The 19247-nt window shown below is 39.0% G+C and overlaps 1 protein-coding gene across 1 annotated transcript in view; it reads right to left on the reverse strand.

The window, feature by feature from the left end:
- MBP (myelin basic protein) overlaps positions 1 to 18042 on the reverse strand; it is an 87135-nt gene extending 69093 nt beyond the window's left edge. The window contains exon 1 of the mRNA XM_010144302.1: positions 17968 to 18042. Coding sequence (XP_010142604.1) covers positions 17968 to 18018 — 51 coding nt within the window. The 5' untranslated portion in view covers positions 18019 to 18042. The remainder of the gene's footprint in view (positions 1 to 17967) is intronic.
- Positions 18043 to 19247: the final 1205 nt, after the last annotated feature.

Raw genomic sequence — 19247 nt, forward strand, 5'->3', positions numbered from 1 at the left:
CAGCAGGAAGGAACAGAAAGCCAGATGTTAAATTTTGACATGAAAATCATATAGCAAGAACAACTACCTTTTCAGAAAGCCACAGTACCACACCAGGGATTGGTTCACCTAATGTCCAACTGTGGGCCCAAATCTGGCTGACTTTCTTTTCAGCAGGCCACTCTAAGTCTCTCTAGGATAAACTAGTAGATAGTTGTCAATGATATACAACTAAAACTACTTTCTAAAATACAGAGAAATACCTAGCATTTCTTCATGTTTAGAAAAAAAGTCTTCCTAGAGCCAAAGAATAAACTCCAAAAGGTATACAGTACTTTTCAGAGTATTTTTAAGGCGGCAATTTCAGAACACCTGCTATAATCACAACAAGAAGCACACCACAGAGCCTTCTTACTTTCCCTAGTTACTTTACCAAACCACAAAATGCAAAATCTAAAGAGAAGATTAACCGATTTCTGAAATATTCTATTTGTCAGTCATTTTCAAGCAACTGTCTAAACAGAACCAGAAAGACTGTCATAAAGATATATGATAAATCACATAAAACAATACACCTACTTAACACTAAAGCAACAAACACAAGCTGGGGGAATCTCAAAAAAGCTAACCAAGAATAATCCACTCCAACAAGGAGAAATTTTCACAGCAGTGTCTCCAACACAAACTGCTCCCATTCACTGCTGGCTTTGACTTGAGCATCCACTACCAGGAACTGAGGAACAGACCCTTACTGAGATGATTGTTTCCCTTTCACGATGTTCATATGCACTACACAAGATCATGGTTCTTTATCATTATATTCAGAGAGAAGGCGATTTGAAAATCATTAGGCAGCCAATTCTTCTTCAGGCGTTGCATACACTCTCTCCAAGTCTTTGGCAAGTACCCAGTCAGTACCCAAACAGATCACTCATTCTGCAAGAGCACTGAGGAGACAGGAAATTTGACTTTACATTAAAATTAGTGTTTTCCTCTTTGATGGCTTCTTCAGAAGCAAACAATTTTGTGATGCTGCTAACCGTGGGAACTGCAGCTCCAGAGACTCTGAGCAAGACTCTGCTGAACTCACCATTAAAGCCTGCTCAGTTTTTCATGAAGGTGAATTTGTCAGCTAGCTCTGTGTAAGCCGCATTATGTCAATGATTGGTGTAGAAACAGATACTTCTTTCCATTATTTTGCTCCTCATTCTGTCATTTTGTTTCCTAAAAGCAAAACAAGGGAACAATACTTTCCTCCATGCTTTGAGCCAACACAGAGGCACTCTCACAAAAACTACTGTGCAGCGTTACAATCGCACCAATATGATTAGAAGAAAAATGGACCATTGTAACACATGTACTAAGCTAGCAAGCTGAAATACTAACCTGCATGTTCCGTAGCTGAAATTTCCCAACTCAGAAGGGAATAACAAAGTCTCAGAGGCAAAACAACTGCTTACCCAAACATGCCCACAGTGAAGACATTTTAATTGTTTATTTTCAGGCAACTGTTCAGTCTGTGTTTAAAATGTCTAAACTGCCATTCAAATTGCACTGACCACTGAGAGGGGAAAAACAACAATGACAACAAAAACAAACCCTGAAGAGCTACTGACGTTAGTGAATGGCAGAGGCCAGTTTCATTAGCTGTCCCACAGTTGGTAAATGAAGGTCCTCTAAAGCACGAAGCAAGCTACAATAAAATAGAGGACGCACTGTTTGACTCAGCAGCAATATAATCAGAAAGTTTCTGCAACTGTGAGATAAACGCACTTCAATGAGCACGTATTTCACATCCAATCAGAGCTCCTGATCTCACTGGGATTTCTAGACATTATAAGGGCTATCACTCAGAACTTGACCTCAGCGAGTTCTAGCTGACAGGCCAGGTCTGTTATACCAGTTCCACTGTGACCTTCAGATATGGTGGCCTCCTTTGGAGAGTACTAATGCTCTAATGCAGCCCAGATCGTAACACACAGATGTGGATCCTCATACATGCAATCTGGTTAGCCTTATCCACACTTTGGTAAAGTGACATGAGTAGTTTCAAACATGTCTTGGTGATTCCATATGCAACCACTACAGAAAAAATGTTGTTTTCTTAACTTTCAGGACATAACACATTCCTAACTTCCAGAAAAAGTCACCTCAAGTTAACTATTGCTGCTTTCCACAATGAGCCAGTGGTAAGAGAAACCTTGAGAGCCCAAGGAAATGACTCACTCAGACCTCACACTTAGCACTTCTTCAGCCCCAGGTGACACCTGATTCATCAGCAGATATGCATTATTACTCACCTGAAAATAGGGGAGGTTTTCCTGCAGAGCTCACTGCTTCCATTTAAGTAAACCCTACAAAAAAGACTTACCAGAAAGCATTTATCCAAAGTGTCCTCAGTTTGTAAGTTACATGCTCCATAATCTGTTTCACAAAGCTGTTCTCACACCATTACGAAAGCATGAACAGATAACCTAATCACTGAATAAAAAAGGTGGCATCTGAATTATACACAATCCTGTTCTTCAGGAGCATTTTATCTTTTTCTTTTTTTTAAATTAAATAGTTTACAGGGACAATACAGGTGTAAACAGTTGTAGGTACCATTTTCCAAACCTATAAAGTCAAACAAACAAACCAAGCCCAAGAAAGATCAAGCAATAGAAATTTCCAACCAACTAGAAAAATAAATGTCTCTCCTACCAACATAAAGAAATACCAGAAGTGATGACAATGAACGACTCATGTGCATGTACAGATGGGAGAAATGGTAATACCAGAAATACAACCTGTGAGCAGCCACCTTACCACCCAGTGAGCCAAAAAGCAAACAGAAACTGGCACGTAAAAAGATGATTCAGATTACCAGAGTTTGATTCATTAATGTAGTTCTAGTAAGAACTGCACACCTTCAGGAGAAGAAAAGTATCGTGGGAGGGAAGCAAGAACAAAGACTTATCTGTACTGTGCTGAAATTCAAGAGCTGTTATGTTAAAAAAAGCAAAAAAAAATAGTGATTTAAATAAGTGCTACTTTTACACCATTTATAGTCATCATCTGTGCAAGGAACACCTCTTTGAGGGGGAGAATGGAGCACTACCAGCAAGAATTTCTATTCACTGCTTGAGTCTGTCTCAAGATCCACGCAGGGACATTTGTTTTTCTCTTCAACTTCCACCTTTTCCCTCAGTGCCTAATTTTCAGATCTTTCCTCTTTTTTTGAGATTTAATTAAAAGAAAAAAGAAACAAAAAACCACAAACCCTTAGCTCGGCTAACAGCCAGCACTGCTTTTCTTCTGCGACCACTCAACACTACCTCTGTAGTGCTCAGAGTTACCATATACAGGCTGCTATCAAGCTGTCGAGTCTTTGTGAAGCTGTGACTAGTGTCCATCTTCCTAGCAAGGTTTCCAGCAAACAAAGATCATCGTCCAACTAAAAAGTGCACTTCATGTCTTTTCTCTGTTTTATGTGGATTTATCTTGGAAGAAAAAGGCCTCATCTCCAGTACTTTTTGTCAATTATCCTGAAGTGCAATACTTTATTCAAATATAAAAGACTGCCAAAGGTAGGGTACATTCTGTGCTCAATAGACACCTCTGCATCTACAGCGAAGAAGCAACATTGCATTGGTAAAGCGCGAGTCATACCTAACACACAGCATTTCAAATGCTTAGCTGCTTCTGTCTTTTCATTAAAGGCTGATGACGGAACAGTTCAACAGTAATTGTTCCCCAAGGATAGGAGGTGTGTGGGAACAGCCAGCTTTGATTTACAAAGGGCAAATTGTATCTGACCAACCTGATAGCCTCCTCTGGTGAAATGACTGTCAGTGGATGAAGGAAAAAGCATGACATCACATCCCCTGACTCGAGCGTGGCCTGTGACACAGCCACCCACCGTCTGCCACTCTACCCGTATAGTCAAACCGAGAGGATTAGGTTTGGGTAGGTGGAATACAAAGGGTGGATAATTGGTTGGACCACCAGGCTCGGAGGACTGTGATCAACAGCACAAACTCCAACTGACAGTCAGTCAGCAGCCACAGCCCTCATGTCTTTAATGATGACCTAGGTGATTACAAACTGAGGGACTGGTGTAGTCCAGGCAGAGCAGCTATTCAAGAGGGACCCTGACAGGCTACAGAAATAAAATTATGAGAATTTCATGACGTTCAGTAAAGACAAATGCGAAGTCCCACATCTGAAATGGGATAACTTCACTCACTAGGATTGGCTGAGGGCCAACTGGACAGAAAATAGCTTCACAGAAAAGGTTTTGTTTATTTTTTGCATCCAATTTAGTTAAGTGACTATAAATTATTATATTACAGGTGTTTGAAACTGATGAGCCACTCCTGAAGTACATGGCAAGGGCAGGCACGATTAGCAAAAAGGTTTAACCTGTGTTCTCCTAAACTCAGACATCTGGGAGAAAAGACACCTGTGAGTCCCCATGGAGCAACAGAAAAGGGTCTAGAAGAACAGATATGTACTTAAGAGTTCTGCTGACAACTTTTCTCCCCCTGTTCTGTTTTACTTCTACAGACTTTAAAGATACTCTGCTTGGAGTCAATACTGTCAACCAGAGATGACAGCTTCCCAAGGGAAATAATACACCAGTTTGAAAATACTTGAACAGTCACATCTGGTCACAGAGACAATGTAATGCATTTCTCAGAGATTAACAAATAACATCGCTGGATTCAGCTAAAACAACATTATAAAAATCCAAGAAACTAATGACTAAATACACCTGATATTTGCACCATTTTTATGAAAGAACTGTGGTAGTAGTTACTTAGCAAAATTTTTTTTTGCACATCTTTTATGTACACTGACATAATGACATAATTAACACAAGAACCTCACTGAAATGAGGTTCTACACAGTCCGAGATGAGCAAATCATACAGCCTAATAAGCTCATGTTACCTTCCCACTGGAATCATTATTAACATAGAAACACACAGCCCCTATCTTCCAAGTATTTGCGAACAAAAAGTAGCTTTGTAGCAGATAAATCAAAGGCTGTAGGACTTCATGACAGTTCAACAGCTCATTTTAATCAGCATGTAAAGGTCTCCAGCTCAAAGCCATAGTGGAAGTTACACTAGGTGTGATTTAAAGGAAAAGCTGACCACTTAAGTAGAATCTTTTCAATACAAGAACTCCATCTCAAGGCTAGACACATGACCTCTCCAAAGTAACATTCCTTTAAAACAAATACTTAGAAAGAACAAATCCTCTGATAACCTCTGTGCAATATTAGAAGTAAATTGTTACTAGATGAGACACTGCTCAAGGCAAACTTCTCCTTGTATTACCAAGAGCCAATCTACCCCTGAATCACAACAGCCTTTTTGTTTGTTTGCCACTCAACCTTCCTTCCCCTGAAGGAGGATACACATGCAAAACACACTGATTACACACAGAAACCTTTTTATCTATAGGTAAATATAAATACACACACAAATCTATGAGGGTCCATAATTATGGTGTGGTATAGAGAGAATCCAGCAGAAGGGGAAAACTGTGTTTCATCTCCTGTCCACAGGAGCAGGTTGCAGAGACTCCAACTTTTCAAACCACGTTGCTGTTACTTCTCCCAGGGTTTTGTTCACAGCAAATCCCATTACAATAACGTGCAAAATCTATATTAACGCACTACTTAGCTGCCAATGTTAAGTGCACAGACATCATGTAGTTAAAGGCTGCATTTCCCTCAGCAACTGTTACTTAGTAACCCTCTGCACATAAATAGAATTTTACATTGCTGCCTATGTGTTGAGAAGGCTGAAAGCCATGCCTCAATTCCACAGGCAAGCAGGAACTAAGGCAGTCATGTGGAAAACTGTAAATTGAACCTGCACCAGCGATGTTTGACTGCTTCTCTGGGCAGAGAATTTCACTGGAGAGAGAAAACCTCTGCGTGCACAAGGAGGTACTTCCATTGCCATTCTCTTGCTGGTATTCCATCATGAAAGAGAAGGAGGTACAACTTCAAAGAAGTTAGACCTCAGACAGACTTTCTGGTATTTTTTCATATACAGTGGAGACTTCAGACATAAGCACAACAGATGATGCAAAGCTCTTTATCTTTTTCCCTAGAGAAAGTAAAATCCATTGACTACATAGCTTCTAGGCAGAATTGGTACTGCCAGAGCCACAGTCAAAACATTACTAAAAAAATCTGTAAGCTGTGCAGAACAGCTCCAGGGCTGAAGAACACAGGTGGAGCATGATGGATGAGAAACAAAGAACAGCTGTATTGTATTAACTGATATATTTGATCCTTCCTGTATACAGCCTACTCATGGATTGACAGACACCCTGTTCAAGGCACTTGGATAACTACCAACATGGGACTTCAGAATCACTTCAGATGTAGAAACCGCCTTTTCAGTGTTAAACAAAATATGTGGCCTGCTGGAAATACCCAGGCACCTTTTTCATTCACCTCCCTACCTCTGGAAATTATGTAATATCATTACTCTGCCTCATCCCAACTTTGTCTCTAGCACCCCAGTTTTCTCTCCCAAAATGACTTCTCCTCACAAAACTTGCCTTGACATAAAAGCAACTGATTGAGGTACATATACTGAATTTCACAAATATATTCATATGAAGAGGTTACACGTAAACTGTAGTTGCAGTTATTACACTGAGTGATTAAGTATGTACATAAGCAAACACACTTCATTTGCAATTCTATTAGCAAGTTTACAACCCTTTCAGTCTAGCACACCTCTGTAAGTGTAAACAATTGTTTCCCATTTCTTCCTAACAATTAAAAATAATTAACCTAAAGAAGGATTCTGGAAACTCTACCAAATCAAAACACTGTTCCCTTCAAAATTCTCCCCACAGCTCTTCTCCTGTAGTAGGTAACTCAACAGATACAGTAATTCTCCTTGCAAAATCCCAGAAAAATCAATCCTTCCAAATATGGGTTCCTAATATAAAGTTTTTCCTCTGCCACAACCATACCACGATACTAACAACACTGTAACAAGCAAGATGTCCTAACTCGGACCACAAAGTCTGTACTCCTATTAAGCATCAACTTTCCTTTAGGAAAACAAAAATCAGCTAGAAGCCATTTCAAGGCTTGAAACTAACCACACTAAATCGTGACTGAGAGAAGTCCAGATGCTCAGAGACGTCCCTGAATCTCTCATTTTCTTAAAACCACAAGACCAAACTTGGCAGCACAACAGCAGAATTGAGAACTGAGCAGGAGACTTGGCCAAGCCTTACTCAGTGATTGGGACAATTAACTGGCCATCTGGCTTTCTGCACAAAGAAAGCGCTCTGCACCTGCTCCACCAGCCCACGGTTTGTAGACTAATTGGTTAAAGCAAGCTGATCAGGGCAAAAAACAGAACGACTTGTCAACTGCTGAGACCAGTGCTGAGGAGCTGGGACTGAAGCCAAGGGCTCCTGCTCCTGTTGGAGTCATCTCCCTTGTGGGCTCCCTGTAAGACACGTTCAGAGGGTCTCCTGCCCCCCCACAGAGCAGCAGGAGGCTGAATCAGTAGTGATCAAAGACATGCAATTTAAGTGATAGAAAGTCTATGTGTCAAGCCTTGTAAGCTTCCGAAATGCCACAGATCTTTTGCTCTCCCATAATCCAATGACTCAACAGCTGCAATACAGTGTTATTACAGTATTAAGTGCATTATGCTATTGCATTATAAATGCATTCTGCAATCCCAGAGCAGAATCTAATGCCTGAAAGATCTCAGCATCCCTTTTCAAAAGCAGACATAGCACTCATTGCCCCAGCTGTTTGTGTACTTGGAGTTAAAGGTCGTTGGCCAGGACACCTTGACAATCTGGTGAGACGGTATTGAGAATCCAGGGCTCCCCATCTCACCAGAATGCATGCACTGGCAGGAACTTTTTGGCCTCTCTTCCCCCAAGCTCTGTACAACTTTCATTTTTAGATGTTTTTATTGATCCTTGTAGGGCCTATATAACATAGTATAACATAATAATAATAAAATAATAAACAACAAACAAGATGTCAGAGGAAACGGAAAGACTGCAACAAGCAGAAGTATACTGAAGAAACTCCAGAATCGAGTTATGTTCCCTGTCCTCCTGAGAGGATTGCACTGAGGTCAAAAGCACTGACGTCAAAATAAGAGGAAAAAGTGTCAAAGCTTCATTTTAATATAGGTATTTCACCTATTTTTTTCTACTTATCAATACCCTTACTTATAAGGCAAAAAATTAGCTGAAGGAAATAGCAAGAAAAAACTTATTACAATTATATTTTTTAAATACTGTAGAAAAGAAAATCAAGATTAAAAGTAATTTGGCAAGTAAATGAATTTGCGAGAATCCTAAGGTGAAATGTTCAGGTCCACATTGTTAGCACCTACAAATAAACATGCTTCATTTAAGCCAATTTGAATGCAATAGATTACACTTGTTCAGTTCCATCTCAAATAACATATATAACCTAAGTTTTCTCTGAACACAAATTTGGTTATGAAAGAAACGCAGAGGACCTACAATCTCACCTCATGTGACCAAGCTCCTGATGTAACTTCAACCAGACATAGGGTTTTCTGTGTCGCAGTGCACCAAAGACAAAACAGTTCCTACTTTATGTAATGGGACTGACCTAACGTAATTTCTGAAGCCTTTCCTAGAACACTAAGATATTATTGTACTACATGGAATAATTCTATTTGTCCATTTCCCAAAACAAGGACGTTTTAGCTCAAACCAGGACAATGAATAATATGTAGTAGTATGTATTGTTAAATATATTAAAGATACTTAATTTTTAATCAATACATAGTATTAGTAAATATTGAAGTATCTTTAATATATATTTTATGAGATAGAAACATTTCTCAACAGTTATAGGCACTGACTTGAGATTCCCAGAGTCTCACATTCACCAGCCTGTCAACTGTCAAGTCTCAAAAAACCAGCATTGTCTGGAACTTCAGACACTGGGTTTAAAAAAAAAAAAAAAAAAACAAAAAACAGACGACGTGATTATTCAGGCTTTATCACCGTGCACCATAAGGCAAGTTTCAGCTGCAGTAGAAAGCTCCAGCTGAATGTTATGAAAACAGCCTGTAGTTCACAGGAAAGATCAGAAGGGATAGCCACACTCCCCAGGGTAGAAGGCTACTGGTCTTGCCTTCTGAAACACATGTAGTGAGCTCATCTGCAGCCACACAGGGATATAAGCAGACTATCTCTACTTGAATATACACTGGCATTTCTAGATGTAATTCTTTTAAATATACACTTGTACTTTTTATATAGAGATGTGTGCATACGTATGTACACAGGCAGGCAAAGAATTAAAATGTGGTTTAAAAGTTTTTGCACACAGCTCCACTTCACATTGACAATTTTAGGCACGTTTCCCCCCAAAAATTCAACAGCTATTCTTCCATTTTCTGCATAAAACAGATTCTTTAAAATGTACAAGGTACAAATGCAAGAAAGCAACAGTACTTTATGACAAAACAGTACATAAATGAAGATGATCGCCGGTCACAAAAATAACAGGAGGCAGTTTTGATTTTCAGCTTCCAAATAATGGCAATGGATTGCTTTGTAAAGCAGTGCGCTGCGGTGGGCTGGGATAACTGCTGAAAGTCATACATCAACATGAAGAGAAAGCACTCGCTGGAAGAGAAAAGTAATTTTCAAAGTGGATACGTGTTGTCGGAAAAGTCAAAATTTTCTCTCTTCTACAATGTTCCCAGCTTCCTGATCAGACTGCCTCTTAGCTGGCCACCTCTTCACTGTTTCTGAGCACGCAGCTGCACCGTTAGCAATTAAGTATTATTTCTAATGCCTCAGAAAAATCAAAACACAGCAATGAATTTAGACTCCATCAAAGATGGTAGTGCTGGCAGAAAGAAACTGGGTGTAAGAAGGAGCAGAAAGATGATAAAGAGAGGAAGGAAGAGGGGATGTGTGCAAGGCTGTGAAAATGTGCTAGACATAAGTCAGTTATGACCACAAAACAACAACAACAAAAAAATCAAACACAAGTCTCACATAGTACCTTTTAAATGAGACCCTTCAAGTATAACAGGATTTCCATAACTCATCCGAAAACCCCAGCACTACCAGACAGTGAATCCTGAAGCTCTTACAGGGAATAACTGAGGATCCAAAAATGGTGACTATTGTTTTGCTAACAAATGACTTGTTTGAGGATAGATCTCATTGGTGACAGACCTGCTAAGATTTCTGGCTTGCAGGTCTTTTCTGTGGCTTTTGAACTGCACAGAGATCATGAGCAAGCTGAGTGCCCTCGCGCCTCCCTAAATTAATCTTCCAGTTCTAGCTAAATCCAGATACACCAAGCTGAGTATCACTCTGTGGCACTGTGATGAAACTGCAGTATTTCCATTATTGCCTCTTCTTGTTTATAACTGATGCTCAGAAGTTCCTCTTTATTATCAAGGGTGAGTGGTATCTCTTTTGTCGCTTTCAGTTCTGTGCAGATTTTGATATTTTTATGGCCGCATCCATGGGATGCTGCACTAGAAGAGCAGATTTTTTAAAGAGTGAACCTTATCTCAGCAATCAAGAATAAACTTATATTACTCTGCTTAAAAGTTTTCCAATTCCCTTTGGCAAAAACTTTTCTTTTTTCTTTTCCTCCATCAAATGCTACTGAAGTATTTCCAGCAACTTAAAGCAGAGCGCATGAGAAAGGTAAAAAGGAGTAACATTCCATGACATTTTAGTTCAAAGGGCAAAAACCAGTTTTTGAACTGTAGCCACAAGCTAAATTTGCTCAGTGTACAAATAACTGCAATTACGTAAGAAATTAATCTTCGGCTTCTGAAGTGCAAAAGGAAGCTACTGTTAAAGTAATACTTTGTATGGGAAAGCCCTGTATCGTTTTCCTACCGATGTCCATTCCACACTTTTGAATTTACAAATGAGAGCAAGAATCATCTCGCCTTAGCACTGTGGAACTACTCTTTTCGCATGGCGGAACATTTAGCATCAGATCTGAGCAGAGCTGGGGTTTGGCTTAGTACTGATGCACAGTGTCAAACTATGCCTTACAACTAGTTACACTTCAGAAAACACAAGTGTGCAAATCTGAGAATTAAAATAATCACTCCAGCACTCTTCTTCCCAGCTGCTGTCCAGGAGCATCAAAGACAACAGAACTAGCATTAGGGGGAAAAAGAGGAGGACAAACTTCAAAATGCACTTTTTACCAGGGTTTAATACTTTGGTAAGTGCTACCGGACACATTTACCAGTCACTGTCTTAGACACCAGAGATTCCACTTGATTTGGCCTAGGCACCCATAGGTAAATGGGTCAATCTCTCTAATACAGGGAATGCACTTCACCACAACTGATTTTACGATGTAACTGCACTTTAAGGTAACACATTACTGAAAAAGGGTTTTTTTTTAGGCTTTTCTCAAATATAACTAATGACAATTCTAATTTGTTACTTTGACGTATCTCATAAACTTCGAGCGACAACTTATCATCACATGCTGGTCTTTGATCACCACAACAGTAAAGGCATAAAAGGTTAAATGAGGAAGGAAGATATTGGTCTCTTTCAGGATCTCCATGTCACTTACTGCTTTCTCAAGAATAAAAACACAACAAATTTGATGCTATTTTTCTGGCATGAAGATGCTAAAGCACTGAACAACACATTCTCAGGCTGAAGTATGGGCTGACTCTTACTAGAAAAGTCATCTCAGCAAATAGAACAGTTCACAGATTTTCACAAAGAAGCGTTGTGCATTGCACCCCTCTTCTTCCAACTCCTTCCTAATTTAAGTGGCACAGCCATTAAATTTATTTGACAGAACGTTTATCTAGTTCTGTATCTAAGCTAAGGAGGGAACTGAAGGAAACTACACCACAAGCGCATGGCATCTGAAGAACAAGACTTTATAAAGTACAGTGTGTACTTCCTTCTTCTGCTAGTCAGTTCTGCAGGCTGCAGGTGGGAGAACAAAGCCTAAGACCCTACCTCCTCCCCAGCCAAAACCACAGCAACTGCACCTCTTCCTTTTACACTCACGCAACCTCAACCAGCTCAAGACCTTAAGCAAGGAACACTAGTACTCACCAGTTGAGCACACAACAGAAAAACAAGCTCTCGACTTATTTCACATAACCATTACCTATATACTTACTCGTGTTTTCATGGAAATGCAGATCTAGTGACATACTGCCAAGATTATGCAGTTCAGGCAACTTCTTCAATGCTAGTCACAGGTGCTGTGGCAGAGACCAGAACTTGCTCCTCACTTGCACCTGCCTTGCTCCCACCTTTAACTCTTTCACTAGTTGCTCTGCATAGCACAGCACTGCACCCTCACATACAGGCAACAAAGAGAAACATGGCAGTGTAAAAATACCAGCTCTGATCCAGGGACACTTTATCTTCCACACATACTTAAGATGAGCTTACTGTATTTTAAATATTGTAACTATGACTGACCATATTAAATTCAGTACCGTAAGAGTTTAACAAACAGTCAAGTATTCAAACACATGACTTGGATTTAGGCACATAAATTGTTCCCTTTAACTTTATAGTAGAGCTACTTGCCTACTTAAACATGAGACATAAATTTCCAATACCATATTCAATGACTGTCTTAGATTAATTTTTGACGACAGATTTTGAGTCAGAGCTACTACACACTTTGCATTCTCAGAAGTTTCAAACAGTACAGTAATTTCTGTGTCGCTATGATATCATCTCCCTCGCTGAAGCACATTAGTGCCTGAAGGCTCCACTCGAGGTGTACAAGCACTGCTATTAATACAGAACAACACTGCATCTGTCCCAACAAACAACTCAGTTAGACAGTACGAATGTTAAAAAGTGAAACTGGAGAATCGAGCAACCACACACAGATTTGCTCAAGGCGAAATCAATGTTGATTATAGAATTTGAAGAAAACAGATATCGATCAATATAAACTGGTCTTGCTTAACCTGATTGCCCAGAACTTCCCTCCACACCCTGGGAGAGGATTTACCTCTTCCAAAAGTAGCACTTCCTTGGACCAGGCACCAGCTTAACCAGACACTGGCTGGTCCCAAGTATTTCTATGGTGTGTAACCTGTAAAACTGGATGGTGAAAATGCTCATCAAATGTCTCACAGAAAATGCTGGTGCTCTCAACAGTTTAGTTTTAATCTTTTTCCTTTGCCTTCAGAGAGATACTGGTTCAAGAGGAGTGTTTTAATCAATGTACTGAATTAGGAATACACCACTATAGCCTCTGTGCTCTTACTGCTTTACAGCAAAACGTAAAACTGAGAAAACAGACAATTGTACTAGAAAATAAAAATAGTGCTAAAAAAACTAAGCTATTGGGAAAAAGTGAAGAGGCTGCACTGATTAATTTATGTATGGTAATAAGATTATTTATTTAAAGGTAATAAAAGCAAATATCACGTTTGATTGATTTTTTTGTTTGAGGTTGTCTGTTTATTTTTTACAAAAAAGCATATCCTAGGCTCCAAAATTCAGATAATCTGTATGTCATGTATTTCTCACACTGTGAGTATTAAAAAGTAAATCTCTATCTTATAAAACTAACACTTCAGAGAAGTTAATAAAGCAAACAAAATTACTTCATCTGTTGTTTTTTTCTTCCTTTCTTGATACTTTATGATGCGTACCAAGAGGAAGCACCTGGTAAAAACCACACACGGGGCTCAGGTCTGTGAGCAGTGTCAACCACGAGAGGTAGGGCATCAGAGGAGATCAGTATGAAACCTCTTCTGCTTGCAGGTCGCTGAGCACTCACGAGGTGAACAATAAAACTACTGTCCTGCACCAGCCGTTGATTTCAACTCCCTCTCATCAGAGACACCCAGAAAACTTTCCAACAACGTTACCAGAAGTAAGGCTGCACAAGGTGCAAACTTCTGAACATTAGCAAGACAAATGGAGAAAAAAGAGGAGAGAAAACAGAAGCAGCACAGAAACCATCCGGTTTATTGATACACGCTCAGCGTAGGAATTTAGCTTAAACCAAGTATGCTGAGTTCTCCTTAAACACTGAGAACAAGCAAGTTTATTAAAACTACCATATCAATCACTGCAAAGCACATTATAGAACCCAGGAACATACATAGGGCAATTAAAAGTAAGATTTTTTGATAAGTTTACTACACAGAAAGACTCGGTCAGTGTTAACACAGCACGTTAAGTTCAAATAAAACATTAAATTGTAGACCAAGTGCCTTATCGTCAACACACCTGTTTCCAGTTTTGGCCTGTGAGAAAGCAATATACTGCAGCAAAAACATTTCTCAGTTTTTCAGAGCTAGGTATCACAGGTAGCAATCGGTTTTGGCTTCCTGGTGTTTATTTACAGCACACCCCAAACACAGCAAGGACATGAAATAGGTAGATGATGTAGTATTTTCAATAAGCTAACATGTTCCAAGCCTGCAGAGGTTTCCTGAGCAATCTCCTGACGTGGCAGGGCAGTGGGTTTTGATCTTTTACTATAAGCCACAAGCTTGGTTTTCAGCTCCCCGCAGTACTATGGAACCTCAGGCACGTAGAAACCAGGCTCCATGGGCTTGGTGCATTTGGTAGTTGCTCTGGAATAGATGGGACAATGCCAGAAGCCTTCCTTCCAACCCCATCTTCCCAGACTACCATTGAAGTTAAGAACCAGTTTTGACAGATACCAAGAAGGTTCAAGGATTTTGGGATGGCAATGTATGAATTATGCAGAGTTCTCCGAGGGAGACAATCAAACTGGAGAGTAGCGAGTACTGTGCTGTCGTATTACCTAGAGGCAGCTTTAGTCACAATAAAAGAGCATGTGGCACTTTGTAGCTTAATGGTGCCAAACTATACTGTCATATATACTGTCATATACTGTCAACTATAACTCTGAACCAATAAAACTTCAGTTGTCTACTCTGTCTACTCCTCTGTATTTAGCCCTTCGAGAACTTAAAATCACCTGAAGGACAGCCCATTCTTTTTGTTATTGCTGTTCTTAAATATATTTATGCAAGTTTAAACCCAAGTATTAACACTAAGAAAAATTTAAATAAAATAAACATTTACAGATTTACAAACACATTAAGCAGACTGCAAAGTCTACTATCCAAAGTAAAAAGGAAGAAGCTAAATTGCTGGGTTCACAGCACAGGTTTTATGTATCTTACAAAACTATAAAAAATGCAGGTCCATTAAATACAAAAGAAAGAAATCTGACAGAAATGAGATGGAGCCTGTTATCGTTTGAGTCAAACACGAGGGTTTTGCAAATATTTTCCCACATTTTTTAGACCAAACAGACCAATTATTTTTGAACGCATTCAATTAATTTCACAGCATCTCATTATTAAATAATCACTGTAGCTTGGCATATCTATAAATCAAGAGAAGATCAATATTAAGAAAGAAGCATGGGAAGACATCTTGTCTTTTGCAAATTTCCCAGTTTGAAAGCATCTTGGTGTCACGTTAGACATTTGATGAAATAATTGCTTTCCAGATCTCTATTTCTAATTTTGTAATTCAAATACCCAAATTTACTGAAAGTAAAGCCAAGCTAGATGCCAACTCAAAAAATCCCCAAACCATAATAACTGCTGTATTACAGGACATTTAGGGACAACCAAGAATTATGATTGCTATAGTTTGGCAACAGTCTCTCTAATATATGAAATAGCAACCTGGAGAACTGGTCTATCAGTTCAGGAGCCAGTGCAGCGTTTGGCATTACAGGCTCAAAGAAGCTGCCCTAAAATGATGTTTTTGTTTGATACTGTATTTTTGGGAAAGGAAATACAGTAAACAGTCTGAAGTTACAAGTAATGAATTTTAGAAAGACTTTAGAAATGAGATGTTAGCCTCTTTCATTGCAGCTCTATTGCTAAGAACGAGGAGAGGCAGTTCAGCATTTCCACTGCAGGCTATGCAAGTCTTCAGCAACTGTCTCCCAAACCACACTACAACAGTGCTGGGAAACAGTTCTAATTTACAGCTGTATTCCACAACACCACCACAGCTACTTCAACTTAAAGAAAGAAAGAAAGAAGAGTATGACATGTGGTTACTACTGCCAGTAAGAACTTTAATGCTGTCTGTAAGAACTGAACCAAGATTATCTAGCTATGTGGAATACTCAGTAGCACTGTAACCATATATTTCCTGATTTAAATCTCTGGCCTTATTATTTCTCATTATATCACTTCTGTCTTATGCACATAAAGTGAGATTATAATCAAGTATTGCCTATTTTAAAGTTTAGGGATTTAGGGGTTTGGAGTTTTGGTTTTTTTGGTCAGTCTAGAAGGATGAGTGAGGGACAGAAGAGATTACTACAGAAATAAATTGCCCCTTCAAAAATATTTTAGGTAAATTACTATTATTTGGATTGCAGAATTAAGTATTCCCCACGAACTAATTAGGAAAAATGAGGAATTAAAAAAAAAATGCAGCAATTCATTTCCTTGTAGACCTGTCCTACACACTAAGCACAAGATTTATGGCCACTGAACTCTTGCTCACCCCTGCAGAACTTGCACCTATTGCATAAGCTACTATCAGTTTGAAGAATCCTTTCCTTTTTGAGGCTCCATGTGGCCAACAACTCACTCGCTCACTCGCTCCCCTGATGCATTAGACACGTGATGTTTTTTCTAAACAAAATTTTGTCCTTATATAGGTAGTGCAAAACAGTCCATCAAGCTCTGCGTACCTGCTCTCACACACCTGCAGCATCTCACACCCTTGGTCAGAAAGGATCAAAATATTTGGCTAAATGTAACTGGTGCATTTTACTGCTGGATCTGCACAACAGAATTTTCTAGAAGGGAAGTCTAGAAGACGCGTCACCTCAAGACCGTATCTTGGGACTCATACTACCATCTGTACTGAAACTTTGGGCCACAAAACCATTTTGCAAATACTGCATAAACACAAACCAAAACCATAGTAGCCAGCAGCCCTTCCTCTGTGCTGTTTCCTCCCGATTCCTTCCAGTGTGCTTATTTTCCTAAAGATGTCAAAGAACTAATAGCTGTATGAATTCTGGTTTGTATACCTTTTAGGGATAGCTGCTTATCTGCCACAGCAATGCAGACCACCTACATTCCTCCAGACAAAGCACAGAACTGTGTGTTTACATCATTTGTCCAATGCAAAGCACAATAGCTTTACACAGTGTGGGCTCAGACTGCAAACTGTTATTTTTGGGTGGGGAAGGGTGGAGGGAAGTTAGCAATAGTTAGCAACAAGAAGCCTTTATATATATATATATATAAATAAACAAAGATGTCCCTTTTTTTTTTTTTAATAAGAAATGTGTGAATTCTCTTCCGGTACAATGTAGAAAACCAAATAAACAAGATATTATCACAAGGCAAACAGAATACCACATTATGTGCAAAATACACATCAGTGTCAGCAGAGGTTTAGTAGGCAAAATTGAACTTACAATGAACATTTTGACAGTTCTCATCTTTTTTTTCTGGGACAGAGATTTTTAAAGCTCTATCTCCTCAGACTGACAATCCTTCCCTTAAAAATTGTCTTATTTTACGTGTTCCTCTATAGTTGTTTTTTTTTTTTTATGGACAAAGTTAATAACTGCCCAAATGGAAAGCTGTCAACATGCAGAACATAATTCACCTCATCGGCTTTTTAAAAATTTCTGCAATATCATGCTTTTAAGGGTCATTTAATTAATTTCCACCATAACTGAGCAGTTTTTTTATCTGCTATGGATCTGACACAGGAAAACATCACATCCCATTAAATCCAGCACAGCAAAATCCCGGTTTGGCCACAGGTCACAGGACTGTCATTAAAAAAAGGTGGTCATTTTACAGTAACAACTACAAAACAGTAATGGTGAAAGTGATCTGGTAAACATAGGAATGTACTAAAAAAATAGATACATACTTCGTAACATACACATGTGTGAAGTGGCCTTGCCTCTTTGATTTTCGACACTTACCTTGGCTGACTTGTCAGCGCTGTGTTCTCTTTTTCCTACATGGTTCCCCATGATGGATCACCGGAACTTTAAATTCTGAAAAGACAAAAACAAAACGGTATTTTTTAAACCAAAACATTTGTACTGAAATACAACTTAATTTTTCATCTGACATCAAACAAAGAGACAGTTCTCATATAATAAGCACTTTTACAGTTTCGCAAATTAAGCAATACTAGAAAGCTCTCCTTCTTCTGAAAAAAAGACACAGACAAAGGAGGGAAAATGAAGTGTTTATTGTGAAATTTGCAAATAAAACAAGATTAGAAATTAGGTAGAGCCCGTCTTTTGATATTACATAGATAATACCAAAACACTGTAATACGTATCAAATGATCCATAACTACAACCTTCTGCAAAAGATCAAATAAGTTCTTTAGAATTCACATAATGACATTATATAAACAGCAATTACTGAAAAAAATTGTAAGCTAAACTTAACAATTTGCTGTGGAGGTGAGAGTGGGTATGTTCTTTACAGCCCACACTTTGATGAGGAGCATGTAAGAAAGGACTGCCAACTCTTTCTTTGCATTTTCTGGCTCTTCCCTTTGTATCTCAGCTTTACAGAGCTTATGTAGGTTAAACCACAACACACTAATTCCAGCTTTTAGAGTACACTTGTGGTTATGCTACAGATTTCTTCTCACAGAAACGTGTGTCTATATAGGATCTTATACGCAGCTGCTGCCTTCAGCCGATCTGAGTACAGTGCAAGGCAGCAGCTCAAGTCCTGAAACTTAAAACTACATGCAAAAGAAGGTTCAAGAAGACTTTTTTCATCTCAGAATTACAAACTCAACTTTCTGCAATAAAGTTCAGCTTCTGGTGTTGCTGGTATTACCCTGCAATAACCAAGAGGTACGTACCATAAAACCTTACCATCAGAAAACCTGGCACAACACTCTCGCTATCAGAGGGCTAAGTTATTTCATTAAGCGTAATCTTCTGAAAACACTTGGGAGAAAAAGACAGTCAGACTTCGCTATGATAGAAAATGCAAATAGTAAACCAATAGGCTATTGACCAGTTACACTCAGCAGAACATACAAATATAGTTACAACCCCAGCTACATGCACTGATTTGTGTACCAAGGGACTCTAAAAGACAGAAACTTTGGTTACTTCTGACCTTCCATCACAGAAACGTGTAGTTTATCAAAAGAAATCTTGTCCTGTGTCTCTACTGCAACTTTTGGAGAGACTGGTAGATTAATTTTCCCCTTCCTCAATGACAAATT

The sequence above is a fragment of the Buceros rhinoceros genome, unplaced genomic scaffold, assembly GCF_000710305.1.
Source record: "Buceros rhinoceros silvestris isolate BGI_N320 unplaced genomic scaffold, ASM71030v1 scaffold40279, whole genome shotgun sequence".
Taxonomy (NCBI): Eukaryota; Metazoa; Chordata; class Aves; order Bucerotiformes; family Bucerotidae; genus Buceros; species Buceros rhinoceros.